Source organism: Sinohyriopsis cumingii, chromosome 7, assembly GCF_028554795.1.
Source record: "Sinohyriopsis cumingii isolate HCF-2022 chromosome 7, ASM2855479v2, whole genome shotgun sequence".
Taxonomy (NCBI): domain Eukaryota; kingdom Metazoa; phylum Mollusca; class Bivalvia; order Unionida; family Unionidae; genus Sinohyriopsis; species Sinohyriopsis cumingii.
Genome location: NC_142967.1, coordinates 119,272,374 through 119,288,291, shown reverse-complemented (window position 1 = coordinate 119,288,291; position 15,918 = coordinate 119,272,374). Strand labels below are relative to the sequence as shown.

At 37.8% G+C, this 15,918-nt stretch overlaps 1 protein-coding gene across 1 annotated transcript in view; it reads left to right on the top strand.

Moving 5' to 3' along the window:
* Positions 1-15,918, top strand: part of LOC149796015 (uncharacterized) — a 74,272-nt gene that overhangs the window by 45,197 nt on the left and 13,157 nt on the right. The window contains exons 16-17 of the mRNA XM_089964164.1: positions 9,765-9,849; positions 10,139-10,245. Of these exons, the coding sequence (XP_089820290.1) occupies positions 9,765-9,849; positions 10,139-10,245 (192 nt within the window). The remainder of the gene's footprint in view (positions 1-9,764; positions 9,850-10,138; positions 10,246-15,918) is intronic.

Sequence of the window (15,918 nt, the reverse complement as noted above, 5' to 3'; positions counted from 1 at the left end):
AAAGTTCTGTTAACACCTGTTACGACACTACATATATATCCAAAGCTTCCATTAGGTGCCATTTGGTTTATTTTTTTTATTAAAAAATACAATAGATTTTATGCACATCGTTGTACTAAAAGTAAACAAATTGTACAATAATCCCTTTCTTCAGTACATATTTCATTGAAAATTGCTAAAAGTAAGGCTTACTGAGTACGTCTATTTTAACTCCAGTCTACGAACGATAATAAAGTAGGAAGGGTGGACCAAACCCCACCCTTGACTTTCTAACGTTTATATAGGAACTATTTATATGAAAATGTCAGTAAGCCAAATAGGCCATATGTAGGACCCTTCCCCCACAGCAGAAGGGTGGAAAGATCCCCACCTTTTTTTCTAACGGTTTATTTACCCTTCCCATTAAAAACTAAACCTTGTACATAAAGAATCACTCTGGCGGCGGACGCCTTCCCATTTTATAATGGTCTATTTTTTAAAAAAAAAAAACGAACCTTCTATCAAATATTGCAAAAGCATTAAAGACTAGACCCTGCAAAGTTCCCAGGGCCAAAAAAAAAAGATAGTAGTGTGTTATTATTTTAAAAAATAAAAGAAAAATAACTTACCATTGAGCCACAGCTAAACGAAATATCTTTTAGAGCAAGGTAGTAATAGGTAATCAGTATCCCTAGAAAAAGATAATACAATTGCTCGCCCAGGCCGCCGGCTTTACTGTTGTTTGACGGTTTGATGTAGTATATTATAGCCTGTGTGATACTCAACCAAAGATCATATCGAGACCAATTGTGATACCGTGTTGATGGATGGCGTAAATTGACTGCAATACATTCTTTTAGGGTTTTCTGAGCATGTGCCAAGACGTTTCTAACTGATCTGTTCATATCACTGGGTCACCAAGTCTGATCAATATTTCGCAGTGTATGTGTATCGACGCCGTTGAAGATCACCAAAACATTAAATTTATCTCTGTTCACTTTGGGTATCTTAGCGTATTGCTGCGTGACGTAAATGGCATCTGTGTTTTTATGCCTGCCTCATAAAAGTGTTCTGGCTGGATTTGTTTGTGAAGCATGACATCGACGTAAACCACAAGATTATTAATATTACCATCAAGATCTTCGACGGACGGAGTATCATTTATGTCAGTGATAAATTCAGCAACATCTGCATCTTCATTAGCGATGGAATCCTTTGCATCATCATTGAATTCTGTGAGGACATTATCATATGGCTGGTCGTCCGCGGACGGCGCTACTAAATAAAGTTTGTCCTATTTAAGCCATCTTATCACCAAAGAGAGTAGCAGCCGAGTTTCTCCAGTACACCAAGACGAGCCAGCGATAATCGCTGGAACAGAATTTGTTAACGCTGGAATATGCTGGACGGGTGAGTGTTTTGTCGCTGAAAAAGCAATCACGTTCTTATGGTGCAGATGATTTTTTATTTGTATGAATCTATATTGTATTCGATGCAAGATGGTCACTGATACCAGTGAAATAAAAACAACAACGATAAAACATGGTAATCTGGCACTTACAGGTACATGCGTGAAATGTGGGGCAACAGTATACATGTGTATCTTCTAGAACTACCGGTGGTGATATTACTGCGCAAGTCGTGAAATTACCAGAAACTCCATGGGCTAAGCATCCTAGTGAAAATCTATTCTGGGATATAATTATTGTGGCCCTTCGAATCCGACTTGATATTACACTTGACGACGAAAAGGAACCAAAAGCTGGCGAATTTTCAGTGAAAGAAATTGGTCAAGCGTGCCATGCCCAGGATGTTGGTATAAAAATAAAAATCTGCAACAACGACATATTGCTGACTTCAAGCTAATTCACAAGCTGAAATACATAAAATATATAAATATGTGTCACTAGATAATAGGTGGATAAGAACGGCGATGAGCGGTAAATTAGCAGTTGGGGCGGGTAATTAATTGTTGGATAATTAATAATGAAATCGATTCGTGATAGTCCAAAAGGATACTGGAAACGCAAAGCGGCGATAAGCAAACTCATAGTGCAGCAGGTGTCAAGTGTGATATTGCGGCAGATTGGTTATGCCGACAGGCAAGATGGAAAATTTACATACCACCACCTAAATCGATTCAATGTGGATGGTTTGATTCAGCACCCCCAACAAAGTTCCTCAGGCAGATATCTTGTTTTTGCTGCATGACACTATTGCGACTAGTACAACACATAAACGACAAAGTCGCACATACAAATATGAATTGACGGTCGTCAACGTTGCAGTAGATACAAAGAAGCGGAACCATTATCAACTGAAACAGCAACTGAAGTCACAACCGCATTTGAACGAATTTATCAACGTTGCGGTCTACTTTGGCCATGATTCCTACAAGTCAATCCTGGCAAAGAATGTCTTGGTGCAGAATCATGGCTGATGCCGAAACATAATGTTACGATCAGACGTAGGCAAGCCATAATACATTGTGATCAGGCGATCGTTGAACGATTTAATCGAACAGTTGCTGAGCTATAGTTTGGATATCAGTATGCTCAGGAATTAGTGATGAAGAAACGTCCCGTTACTGACACTCGTAAATGGGTTTCAAGACTATCAAGCTTAATAGCGGCTCTAAACGATGAAGTCACGCGTGGAATTTTAAAAAAAAAGACATTCATGAAATAGCGAAGAAACGCATTCAGTGTAGCGTAGCAAAGTAACAGTAAGGTACTTACATGAACCTGGTAAACTTAAGGGTGGTAAAAAAAGCAACTGATCCTATCTGGAGTGTAACCCCAACATAATATTTACAGTGTGGTAAGATCTACGGGTAAGTCAACAATCTGCAGACTAGACTCGTTTGCTCCTCTATTTGGATTGATTTGTCCGTGAACAATTACAGGTAATTCCTGAAAATGCAGAATTACCACCTACATGGCTACTTCGTTAATTTAGCAGCCCCGCCACCCTACGTCGGTTACATTCAATATATGTCAGCATGACATTTTCGCGTGTATGGCCCCGACGACTATTAATTCTGTCTGCGGTAAAATGTCGTTCGTCATTAGGAAAAAAAGTGCCATAAAATTATTGTTTTACGTTGAGAGCAGTGATTATTTTGTTGTTGTCTCAGCGTCATGACGAACTCAGGATCAAGATCAAACTCGCGTTTATTTTTTTGGTTTTGTTATCTCGCTGATAACCAGCTAATCCTTTCTTTGCCGTGCTAGGGACTTTAGCCCCGTTAATTGCCCGAAGTTGGTTCCACATGTTGACTATCGTGTATAGCTGAGATATGATACTGCTAAATATACTAAATTTTACCATTAAACGTAGTCGTACAAAAATCCACAAATTAGTACCTGAGTTAATTCCTGCGATGAATGAATTGTCATTATATATCCTAGAGTTCAGATCCCGAGTGGCCGAGTGGTCTAAAGGGCTCTCCGTTATGGATCACTGCCATCTCACCTCTGTCTGCGTGGGTTCGAGTCTCGGAATCGGCCAATGTGGTTATGTGAGAAAGCTTGCCAGTAGCTTCTCGAGGGTCGGTGGTTCTTTCCGGGGATTTCCCGGGTTCGTCCTCCACCATTAATACTGACCGCCATGTATAGCCTATCGTTTGCTGAAAAATGGCGTTAAATCCTACAACAACAAAATAATCCTAGTGTTCAGCATGATGATGGTTGCGTAAAAGCCGCTTTAATGACGAATATAGAAACATGAACAATATAATTAAGAACAACGTTTTGCTGAGAACTGGAGCCTGGAATAGCCACGAGTATATTCTGCGTATCCAAAGTGGAACTGTCAACTCGTGAAATCTTTCCTTATGAAGCCTAAATAATTAAGTTTGAAGTGAATCTCGAACTATTTTTCCTGGATGCAACTATAAGATCATTAGGGCGCCATAAGTTCCAAAAACATCAGTTGCTGTTAAAAGAATGACACTGAGCACTATCTCGCATTTAATCTTGCTATATTAAAGTCTAAGTTTAGTTTTTAATTCCATTACTTCTTTGTTTATGGCTCTATGATCTACAAGAGTCTCTCAATAATAATCAACATGACATTTTAGCCAACTATGTGGCGATTATCTCGTGAATGGAGAAGGTTAGCCCTGATCTCCACAAAAGATAATAGCATTTTAGTTTGTAACCAATCAAGAACCGTTTTCAGAACTTCGTTTAAGACCGTGCAAATCTCGTCCCAAATGATGATTTTGTGGATGTATTTATCACCCATTCTTTCGGGAGTCCATTTATCCCCGTTCCATCTAAATACACTGTTGTACGTACGAGATGTACGAGATGTATCTTCCGTCACCTTCCTCTATCTAGCAATCTTGTGAGTAAGCGTTAAAACTGTCATATTCGAACTCTTGAATGTTTGTATGGCGCTTGTTGTTTTACCAGGACTACCAAGGCCTTTCAAGTAAGGATCCTTTACTGATGGTGCCGTTACCTGTCTTAATAAATCATGGACAGTGTAATACTTAAGAAGTGGCTTATAATCGGACGATTCCGAATAACTATATATTTGCTCATTGTGTACTCTCAAGTGACCAAAGTGAGCTTCCTCATTAATTATTAACGTTGGAAGATGGTGTAAAGGTTCGGTTTGTTATTCGTGTATGTATAATGAATCTATAGCGACTCTAACGGCTTCATTGGAGACTCGGTTGATCATTGACAAGAAATTTATTGATGCACATGTGGGAAATCGCCATCATAAACAACATAACCTACATTAGTTCCACTGGAAATCTTGCATTTTACCTGGTGGCTAAATAGATCTCTTTTTGCAGTATCATTGAATATAAAATTTAACTCTACCTTATCCATGATTAACCTTGTACAATGGCGCTTGTTATCAGATAAGGCTCCACGTGTAAATGTAGCAACACATTTTGGCACATATCCTTTGCAAACGCTATATTGCTTCTTTTATCACTTTCTGCTTCTGGCAGCTAGGCCCTTGCCCAAATTCAATACATGAATGTTGAACATCCTCAAGAAATGGTTTTGGTGCCGGCTGCCATGAATTATTTTCTTGGGTAAAATGAGCGACAATAGATGAGATCGTCAAACAATTATTCAGTAATTCATATGCTCATAAAGAGAATCTGGACTTTAAAATTTTCCACATGGTAGCACAAACTGATCAAATTAAGACCCATCGGATCTCGATTATGGGTCACTCTGAAATAGCCAAAACTACACTGGATCTTTCTTGCTCATTTTAAAAAAAATTCTTTGAAAAAAATCGCAGCTATAGAATATTGTTGTTTTATGAGGTGGATAATGTGTTATGTTTCCAGTCCATGCATGAGCATTATGATCAACTGTTACTATTTGGGGAGCCCGTTGATCTATGGTTACCGGAATCATACAAACACTCGCCTGTTTTTGTTTGTACCGATATTGGGAATTTCAATACTTTTTCTAGCCCCTTGACCTCTTTGAATTTTGCCTCTATCCTCTCTGCCTCTTTCAGCCCATTCGTGTTTTGTTTTGCGCTTTAAATTTGTTAATCAAACCACAACCCGGTTTTGTTTTTATACAATGTTCTGTGACTCTCTGAGCTACTCAGTTAAAGGACATTTGATATCCGCATTGGCAAAAGAGCATTTACGTTCGGATCATTCATTAAATAGATCGCATTAAAAACAGCCTTTGCAAGATAATACATTTCGTAATAAAGTTTATCAATACAGGTCACAGTTCCAGGCATACAATGTTTTCTTCAAACGGCAATGTGTTGGTTACATTTTCGTGATTCACGAACAAGTTTGAGTTTATATATATATATATATATATATATATATATATATATATATATATATATATATAATATATATATATATATACATGTATACCAGGAAATCCAACTGATGGACAACACCTTAACCGCTTATCTAAAAAAACATTTTTATTTTATTATGAATCGAGAACATATTATATCAACTATGGAATCAATATCTTTCACTAAACACCAACCACATGTTCTTAATTCCTCCAAACTAAAACTGAAGAAAAAGATGGAAAATAAATAGCAAAGAAAAGTATGTCTTTTGTTATTGCTTTTTAGGGTAATCTGGTCGTCATGGTCGGTCTCTGACATACAAACTCAAATAATTCTTCACCGCTGGTGCCTTGTATTCAAGACAAAGACGGATTATAGCATCGTAAATGAACATGATTAATAGGCAGAGATACAACCAAATCACCAGGAAGGACCTCTGGAGAAAAGCTATAAAAGACATATCCATGCTGTGCTTGGATCCAGCAGACCCCGCATAATAACTACCATTCATGGCGCCACAAATAATATGTATATAAATCGTCAACGTTATATTAACTTTACCAGATATATAAATATAACGACCACCGCCATTTGCATTGTTGTTATGTTTGAGAATATTTGATGGGGGTCCTATTTTTCTCGATGTAGGATCGATCTTCGGAAAATATTCGTTTATGTCATTGAGATCCTTTTGCATTTGATCGATGTTTAAGGAGAGGGTCTTCCCGTCTGTCTATTTCCATTGTTCTCTTTACTCTGGAAGTCTTACATATATACCTTAGTCCGATAAATAATCAGATCGATGTGGTTGTGGTGGTCAACATAAACTGGTGTCAGCAGCGGCCATCCCAACACAGTTCTGATCGACGACTGATACATGTCATTGGTGTTAATATTTCAGTGGCGGCGCTCAACATTGGCCCATTTTCTGTGATAGCGATTTTTGATTATTTCCCCTTTATTGATTGGATTCTACGCTGAAGTTCATAAGTATTTGCTCGATTTCGTATGATCCTGCTGGAAGTCCCACGAAGTTCCAGTCAGGGACTTGTTTGCCGATTCCATCATCTTTATTGTTATATTCAAATACCAGTGAATAGTTAGGGGATAGTCCACCAGGTGATTTTGATCTGATATTGACCAGCTATAAAAAATGTAATTATGCCAGTTCAATCTCAAGTAACCGACCATTGGGCGCTTTTATCTCTATAGGAAACCTAACATCGATTTCCGGCTGAGCTGACATCGTTGAGATCATTGTGGTCGTCGATAGCGTTGTGTTAACGATAATCTGTTCCAGTCGTGTCATTATTTATGCGGCCATTATTATGTATACCGATTCTAAATATGGCTACGACTGTTTAAGCATGACATAGTAATCGTTAATTTATTGCACGCGTCATGATAAATACTATTGATTGCAGCAGAATGACCATCTGATATTTCACCGTCGTTCAGCCCATATAGCAACGATAATATGGCCGTATGTGCATTTGTTGTAATTGTCAGCACTTCTGTGTCCTCCTTTAATGTCTTATTGGCGAAAGTTGATAATATTTTCGCAATATTATTAAGAATGCAGCAGCAAACAGAAACGCGGATTCCTATTGCTGGTGCAATCACTTACGTTATCTATGCGATGATACGTCTGCTATATAGATATTTTTATCGTATGCTCGTCGATGACGTGTTTCAGCGATGCCTGCCACACACATACTTGATTATATTTGTAGGATTGTGTGGGATTTGTAGGCTAATTCATTATATCGTACTAAGTGATAAGTTGTCAATTAAAGTTTATTTTGCGACGAATACGACACCACCAATACGTCACCACATTTAACCTTTTGTCTCGTTATGAATATTTCTTCCTTAGTCTGACTTGGTACGACTGTCTTGGTTCAAGAAATTTATCGGTTGAAGGACGCTATGAATATTTCATAAATGTTCTAAAATTTACAGATCTGTACACTTAGAGCCTGTACACGCCGGTAAGCTCAGCGGTATGTTTGATTTTATTATCGCGTTTTGACTATCTTACTGATCCAGACCCCACCGCGTATACGACGTTGACAATGGGGGCCCGTATTAAATACACCCGTTTCAATATTTCTGACGCTTTCAGCAACGTCAGGGATTCCGCTGGATATATCTGCGAGCTTGTAGCTTCTCCACGTTCTCGCTGTATTATTGATGTGCTATCGGACAGAGACCTTCCATCTTTGACACCATCTATGACATTTGTTAATCGTTTCGATGTCTGAAGTTGCTCCAGTAATTGAATTTTCAACGTTGACTAGGTCACTGACGTGTGCATGAATTGTTTTAGTTGGTATTCGTGGATGTATAATGAATCTATGGCGACTCTAACGGCTTCATTGGGGACTAGGTTGATCATTGATAAGAAATTTATTGATGCACATACAATCAGTGAAACACGAAAAGATGAGTAAAATGTGGGGAATAGCCATCATAGTAGCTGACAACATAACCTATATTAGTTCCATCTGGCAATCTTGCATTTTACCAGGTGGCTAATTTACCTCTTTTTGTAGTATCATTGAATACCATCGTATTTCCAAAGAAATGATGTTTAATTCTATGAAGTCGTTGAAAGTTTAGGCGAAGACCTGTTAACGCACTTATATGAACATTAATACTTAGCTCGCAACATAGCTAATGCATTATTAATTGTAATGTCATTGTTGTTTGTTTCTTTTAGCGATGAAAGAAGACCTTATGTATCCCCTGTAACTGGTTTAAATAATTGCTGTGGTAGTAGAAACATGCCTTTACTTTACATATACATGTGTGATGTTGTTTCTCCAATTGGAAACCAAATCAACTACTCCTTCGTTGTGTTGGCCTGTGTGGTCGTGCCAGGGTGGTCTATGCGGGTATTGTTGTTATAGAACTGTTAGTCTCTGTGGCCTGACTTGATATCATTAGGTGTGCCTGGTAAAGATTTTAATGTTACCGACGCAAGAAAACGATCAAAGAGAAACGCGCTTTTCGTGAAATACAAACACATGGGTGTGTTCGTAGATGCTATTTGTGGAATAGCCCAAGCAGCCACCGTTGGCCTTCTTGTGATAGGAATCACGACTACGTTAACTATAATAGGCACACGACTCGGAATTTTTGTTGGAGCCATATCAACAGTAACCGGTGTGAAAGAAGGCTCTGGTAAAATAAACTCGTCACAATTGTTTTTGCGAATACTTGTCTAATGAGAACGTCTTGCTCATGCACAAAACAATTTAAATACAATTACTAAGTTGTACTCTATACCTATTGAGGATAAAATACAGAAGTTTCTACACCGTGATGTCGAAAATGGAAACCCATTGGCGACTCCCAGCACTGATACGGAACCGGTGCATTAATGACTTTGGTTTACTGGCGGTGAAAATTGAATAACTGTTTGCATGTTCCCTAGTGGATTTATGGTAGTTTGGTATGTTTTCGCAATCTAGTGATCGAGTAGTAGAGTAATAGATGTTTTTGTTGATTATTAATGTTAATGTCAATTAATTGTTAATGTATGATGTTATTGATTTTTCTCTTGTATATATACCCCTACGTAAAGTCACGCTTGGGCAAGTGCACGTGATATGAAAACAGTCGTGGGAGTGGAAGGCCTTAACCAATGACAATATTAAAATCTAATGTCGCTAATATCGTACTATATCAACCAACATGTTATATTTTGTATGGAAGCCTATATATCGGGACAAATACTATGAGACCACATTGACCTTCCTATAAGTTATCATTCCTTTTTAATTTGTGAATCAATTTGGATGTTATACTCTGTATACAAGACAGGAGATCGTGACAGTTAAAATCAGAATTAGACCACTGTCATCTTCAAATGAACTGTACTTTGTAGTCATGTAATTAGGATAAGATTCTATTGTAATGAAGATGCTGTTAAAATTGTCATGGAAACTAGGAGGAACGCTTTATCTTGGCAGGCACAAGAGAAAAGAAGGATATGACTGTTGTAAGAAACAAGAAGTGGACCGAATCCCTTGAACACTTTTTGAAGTCAATATTTTTGTAAGTACACATTAATTGGTATTATTGCTATGCAAGCTACGTACATTTTAAAATGTCATAGCACAAACTGAATCTTATCAAAGATATTACATTAGCACAGTACATTACATTCATTTCAAGTATTCCAAGATGGCAATGCTTGGTTTAAATGTCAAATATTTCTCTTCAAACAAGTGAATCTAAATTGTATAAACGCTTGACGTGTGATTGACTGCATCGCTCGCATTTGAACATTATTGATCAAGATAATTTGACGAACATTAAATGCCTGCCTTTTTTCTTCTAATAGTTGTTTTAAGATGGACACAAGAGCTGTTACCGAACAGACTGAAGTTGATGACAGTATCGCGGAAGAATCAGACACCACGGGTCGAAATGCTAACGAAGGAGGTGGAGGTGCGCAGCTGTACTAACTACTTTTCTCAAATTAAGAGTATATATATATATATATATATATATATATATATATATATATATATATATATATATATTATGGCTTTTAAAGTGTTGGTATAAAGGAATTTGATATACCAATACTATTGATATATCAAATTGTGATCATTACATGGCGCAATAATACACATATATAAACATTCTCGCAACCATGTGCTGTTGATTCGAGATTATCGATGAATTTTCACACATTATTCGTTGCTGAAGTATGAACATAACGATACAAATTATTAATAATTCCTGCTATTTAAATGAATGTAATATGGCTGGCAATTTCATCGGAATCGTTTCTGCTTTCTATTTCCCACACCCCTCTCATGTATAAAAGGCACATTACGCAGATATCTGGAGTGAGAGAAAAAAAAAGAATTTAGGCTGGATGATAACATTAAAATTGGACTTGCACCAAGTAACCTACAAGAATATGGTTCGTCGTAACGGCATTTGTGCACTTTTCTTGGGATTTATTTTGAGTGTTTCTAAATAATCAATGACACAAAGTTGCAAACGCTGTGTACATATACGGTAAATTTCTGGTTTACTTAGTACACGCTCTATTTTATTTCATCTTTTGTTGTTATTGTTGTTGTTCCTTAAGCCTATTTCCAATGTTCTAAAAGTCGATTATAAATAATTAAACATGAAAAAGTGGGAAGGCCGCCATCTCTCTCTCTCTCTTTCTTTCTCTCTCTCTCTCTCTCTCTGGATCAGCAAAAGGAGGGGGGTGCGACCGACCCCCCAAAAAGTGGCGTCGACCCTGATGGGCCCTTTCTCTACAAACAAAAAAAAACATTTTTGTAATCTGACATGAAAAAGATATTCTAATTTAGCCTAGCAACGTTGACTCATTAATTATCGTAAGGTCTAATCGAGGCTTGTAAGATTGTTGATTTTACCTGTGTTTTATTAATCTGAGCAAAAGGAAATGACTGATGCCAGCATGTCAGGTGTTGAACATCTGTTGAATGACTTGCTTATGTAACTGTTGAAGGCTTTTCATTGTTTTCTTTTTCATAATTTTTTTTCAATTAGGTCTGAACACCTCCACCCATGAATCTCTAAGTGTGAAACAAAATTTTAGAGATTAAGAGGGCTGTCCAGGCTGAATTTAAATTCTGCAAATAAGCCCCCCCCCACACATACACACAAGTGAACCATGGGTTCTATAAAATGAACACCCTTATTTGAGTTCTGCAGGAGCTCCAGGCAAGTGCACCTGCGTTATGTTTTATAATTGTACAGTTACTCATTCAAGGATATTTCATCTTTTTTCAATGCATCGCAGCACACACCCCATTAATAATTTTTTATAAGCCGACAATATGTCATTGGCGTGTTCCTGGAATTGAACACTTTAAGTAAGTTCCCACGGGTCAATATAAAGATTTTCCGTACCGCTTGACCAATAGGCCACTGTCTCTATTAAGAATATACCGCTAAAATGATTCACATGAACTATATCAGTACATTCGCACTTATCAACAGATAGATAAAAAAAGTGTACACGTATTTAACAGAGAATTTATTAGGTATCTGGGGATTTTACATCATTCCTGTTGTATTATCATAGCAATTATTAATTAGGCCGAGCGCGGGAAACACAGTGTGCTATTATTAGTGATCAATTTGTAAGAGGTATTTTGGCACAGGTCGAAGAGGCAATGTCTAAATTATGTCTACTTGGAATTCCGGAAATTTGCTTTGCGTTACTGTATATACTGAAATTTTATATGTCAGCTTCCTTGTATATGGGCCAGGTAGCAGAGATGTCATTGTGTGATAGAAGTAAAATTGTTTTAGGTTAACAACTTTGACAAAGGTGATTTATTAATACCATTTGCGACAAACTGAACTGAATTTGGATTAGTGTAAAAATATTTTCCAGCAGCTGAAATTGAAATAAAACTTTATTTCTCCTGCTTCATGATAATCTGGTCTAATTGATTGTGGTGGGATTTTTTAGCTTGCCTGTGTTTTCACGTATTGTGTTTTCTCTCGGTTTGATTGCTTGAAGATTTTTCAGATTATTATTTTGTATTGGAATGAATGTGATCAATAGCTGGACCGTCATCTATCACACCACTGAAATGTCATCAATGGCTGGACCGTCATCTATCACACCACTGAAATGTGATCAATGACTGGACCGTCATCTATCACACCAATGAAATGTGATCAATAGCTGGACCGTCATCTATCACACCAATGACATGTGATCAATAGCTGGACCGTCATCTATAATACCAATGAAATGTGATCAATGGCTGGACCGTCATCTATCACACCAATGACATGTGATCAATAGCTGGACCGTCATCTATAATACCACTGAAATGTGATCAATGGCTGGACCGTCATCTATCACACCACTGAAATGTGATCAATGGCTGGACCGTCATCTATCACACCAATGACATGTGATCAATAGCTGGACCGTCATCTATCACACCAATGACATGTGATCAATAGCTGGACCGTCATCTATCATACCACTGAAATGTGATCAATGGCTGGACCGTCATCTATCACACCACTGAAATGTGATCAATGGCTGGACCGTCATCTATCACACCAATGAAATGTGAGCAATGGCTGGACCGTCATCTATCATACCAATGAAATGTGATCAATGGCTGGACCGTCATCTATCATACCACTGAAATGTGATCAATGGCTGGACCGTCATCTATCACACCACTGAAATGTGATCAATGGCTGGACCGTCATCTATCACACCAATGAAATGTGATCAATGGCTGGACCGTCGTCTATCACACCAATGAAATGTGATCAATGGCTGGACCGTCATCTATCATACCACTGAAATGTGATCAATGGCTGGACCGTCATCTATCATACCACTGAAATGTGACCAATAGCTGGACCGTCATCTATCACACAATGTAGACATTGCCCCATAACAAATCCATGTGGATAATATTTTTGACCCCATAGTGAAGAGCATGTAGCCCGTGTTTTTGACAACCCCGATAGGCCTTTTATTGTTGCCCTGTCTAAAGATACCGGCCCTGCTCGCTTAGAAATTAGTAAATATTGAATGACATACAATTTCATCAACGTTAATGTCATTTTCTACTTTCTCCGTTTGTATATGACATATATTTTCATCTAATACAAAATTAGTTTTCAGCAGAGGAATATCTCTCTAGATGATCAGTTGCGTTTTTTATTCTGATGCCATGAGAAGCTTTTTGTATCTCGTAATGTCGTTTACGCGAACGATATTTCGTCCGCCGCAGGATACATATAATTGTGTTCTTCCCATTCACCATAATTCCGCATTTCAAACATGGTTGTGGTCCAGTACTGGCACGACGTACACTTGCCATGTGACAACCACTCAACAGGACAATTGTTTTACCATGTGTGACTGATCCTGTCAATAGCAACCGAGTATTTTTGCTATTGTCATATTATATTATTTGGATAAAGTTCAACTGAAAATATACTTTTCTTAAGTATATAAGAATGACTAATTCCACTGTTGCAAAGCAGCTGAGACAAAAAATATTTTCGTCTAACCGGGATAAAACTAGCTTTTCCAATGTCAAAACTCGCACAAAAAATGTACGAAAAGAAATATATGATTTATTAACCGCGAGTAAAATTGAGAAATTATCAAAGATCGGGCCAGAGAAAAGCAAAGACAAGTTTTAAGAACGAGAAAAAAAGATTCACGACGACTGAACCACAACACACAACTATATTTGACTTTGACACATGAACCAAAGACAAAACTAGGTCTACCATTTGAATTACAGTTACACGAATGTATCAAAATGGCCAAAATATTTTTACGGAAAATGGCGCTGTCCATGTCTGGTCAACGTTCAAGACAGACTGCGATGGTATTTTTGTTGATTCCACCATAAACCACAAACGAGCAGCGACCATTATTAACAATCTTGTGGATGACAGCCCGTTCACATTTAGAATAAAATTTATTGTTGAACATGTCAGCCATTTATCGGCAGTAATACTAGTTGGGGTAATTGGAGAACAAAAAAGCGAGGACAAATATCTAATAATCTGAATCGACCGACGCTAAACCATTCGGCGCTTATTACCAAAACGATACATTATCAGAACCATCATCGTCACCGTCGGTGAATAATTCTATCACCAGACATAGCACGGTCTATCTTAATGGTCATGATGGTTCTGGTAAAACAACACGCGCAGTAGAATTATTTAAAAACTCAGATATGATTGTGTTGACTTTAACTCACCGTCTTGCCAGAGATATGAAACAGCGTAGAGTTACGTCATGCATGTATTACAGTTTATTTTCATGGCGCGGTGATGCGTAGACTCCAGAGCGAATGCGACAAAATCATATACCGAACATAATTATTTGTGACGAAATATATACCGTGTTCAAAGTCAACTGCTATTATCATGTGTGGCGATCATGGACAACCTTCGCCGCTTACAGGAGAATACCGCATGAGTGGCTGAATGATTACGTTAGCCACTACGAAATAATTTTTTAAGACCACAGATCACATGATGGATTATTAGGAAAACTAAATCAGATTACAGTTAGTTTGAAATAATGAGTACAGTAATTATGGATATACCAATGTCTGATTTCTGAACTCATGCCGACCTAAATTGTACGTGATTAACTTCAGCGTAAATTATTTGAGCTTCGCAAAGAACAATTTCCAACGCTGCAGGATCCACTATGATTTTATCCTGCAGATACACATCGACAAAATATACTCGTTGACATTCCAAGAACAGACACACAGCGAATAGGTCTTAATGGTATCGTCTACGTTCCAGTAGATCCTGTACAGCGGACCATGTCACAACAACCTGTGACTTCAGCTGCTGTTTTAGTTGATAGTGTCTCCTCTTGCTATCATCTATTTGAAAAGCCTACGACAGTATATTTCTATGCACCCCGTTAGCGTAATGTGCCAATGACGTCATGTGGTAAAAACGAGATATCTGCAAGATGAACTTTGATGGGCGCATTGACATCACATCGTCGGTGCTAAATTGTTTTGGGACGTCGCATATTAAATTGCCATATTGCCTGTTGTGACAATTAATCTGCAACAACAGTACATGTGACACTTGCTGCACCGGCGAGTTTGCTAATCGCTGAAGTACCTCTCCAATGTCTGATTGGACTATAATAAATCGACTCCATTGTGTAATTATCGGACACATATTTGCTTGTACCCAGCTCTAAATTACCACTCATCGCTGATATTAACCAGTTCGCGAGTGATTCTCGTATCTTTTTATTCTTTATGTGTTTGTCGGCGGTGTTGTGTTAGCGATAATCTGTTCCAGTTGTGTTGTTATTGATGCGGTCATTATTATCTATATGGCTGATTCTAAATGTGGCGTTTGCAATGTTGTTACTGGTATATTTTCGTTTTATTGATACCGATAATAAATATATCCAATTCCTGCACATTTATTCTGTAATATTGCACCCTCGTTTAACCCCGATGACAATATCGATGATATATGTATGCCTGCATGCGTCGCCGCGTACGTTATTTCTGTGCATTCATGTCATTGTTTTACCGGAACACGAATACATATTTTTTTCGCGATAATATTATGCATTGCATG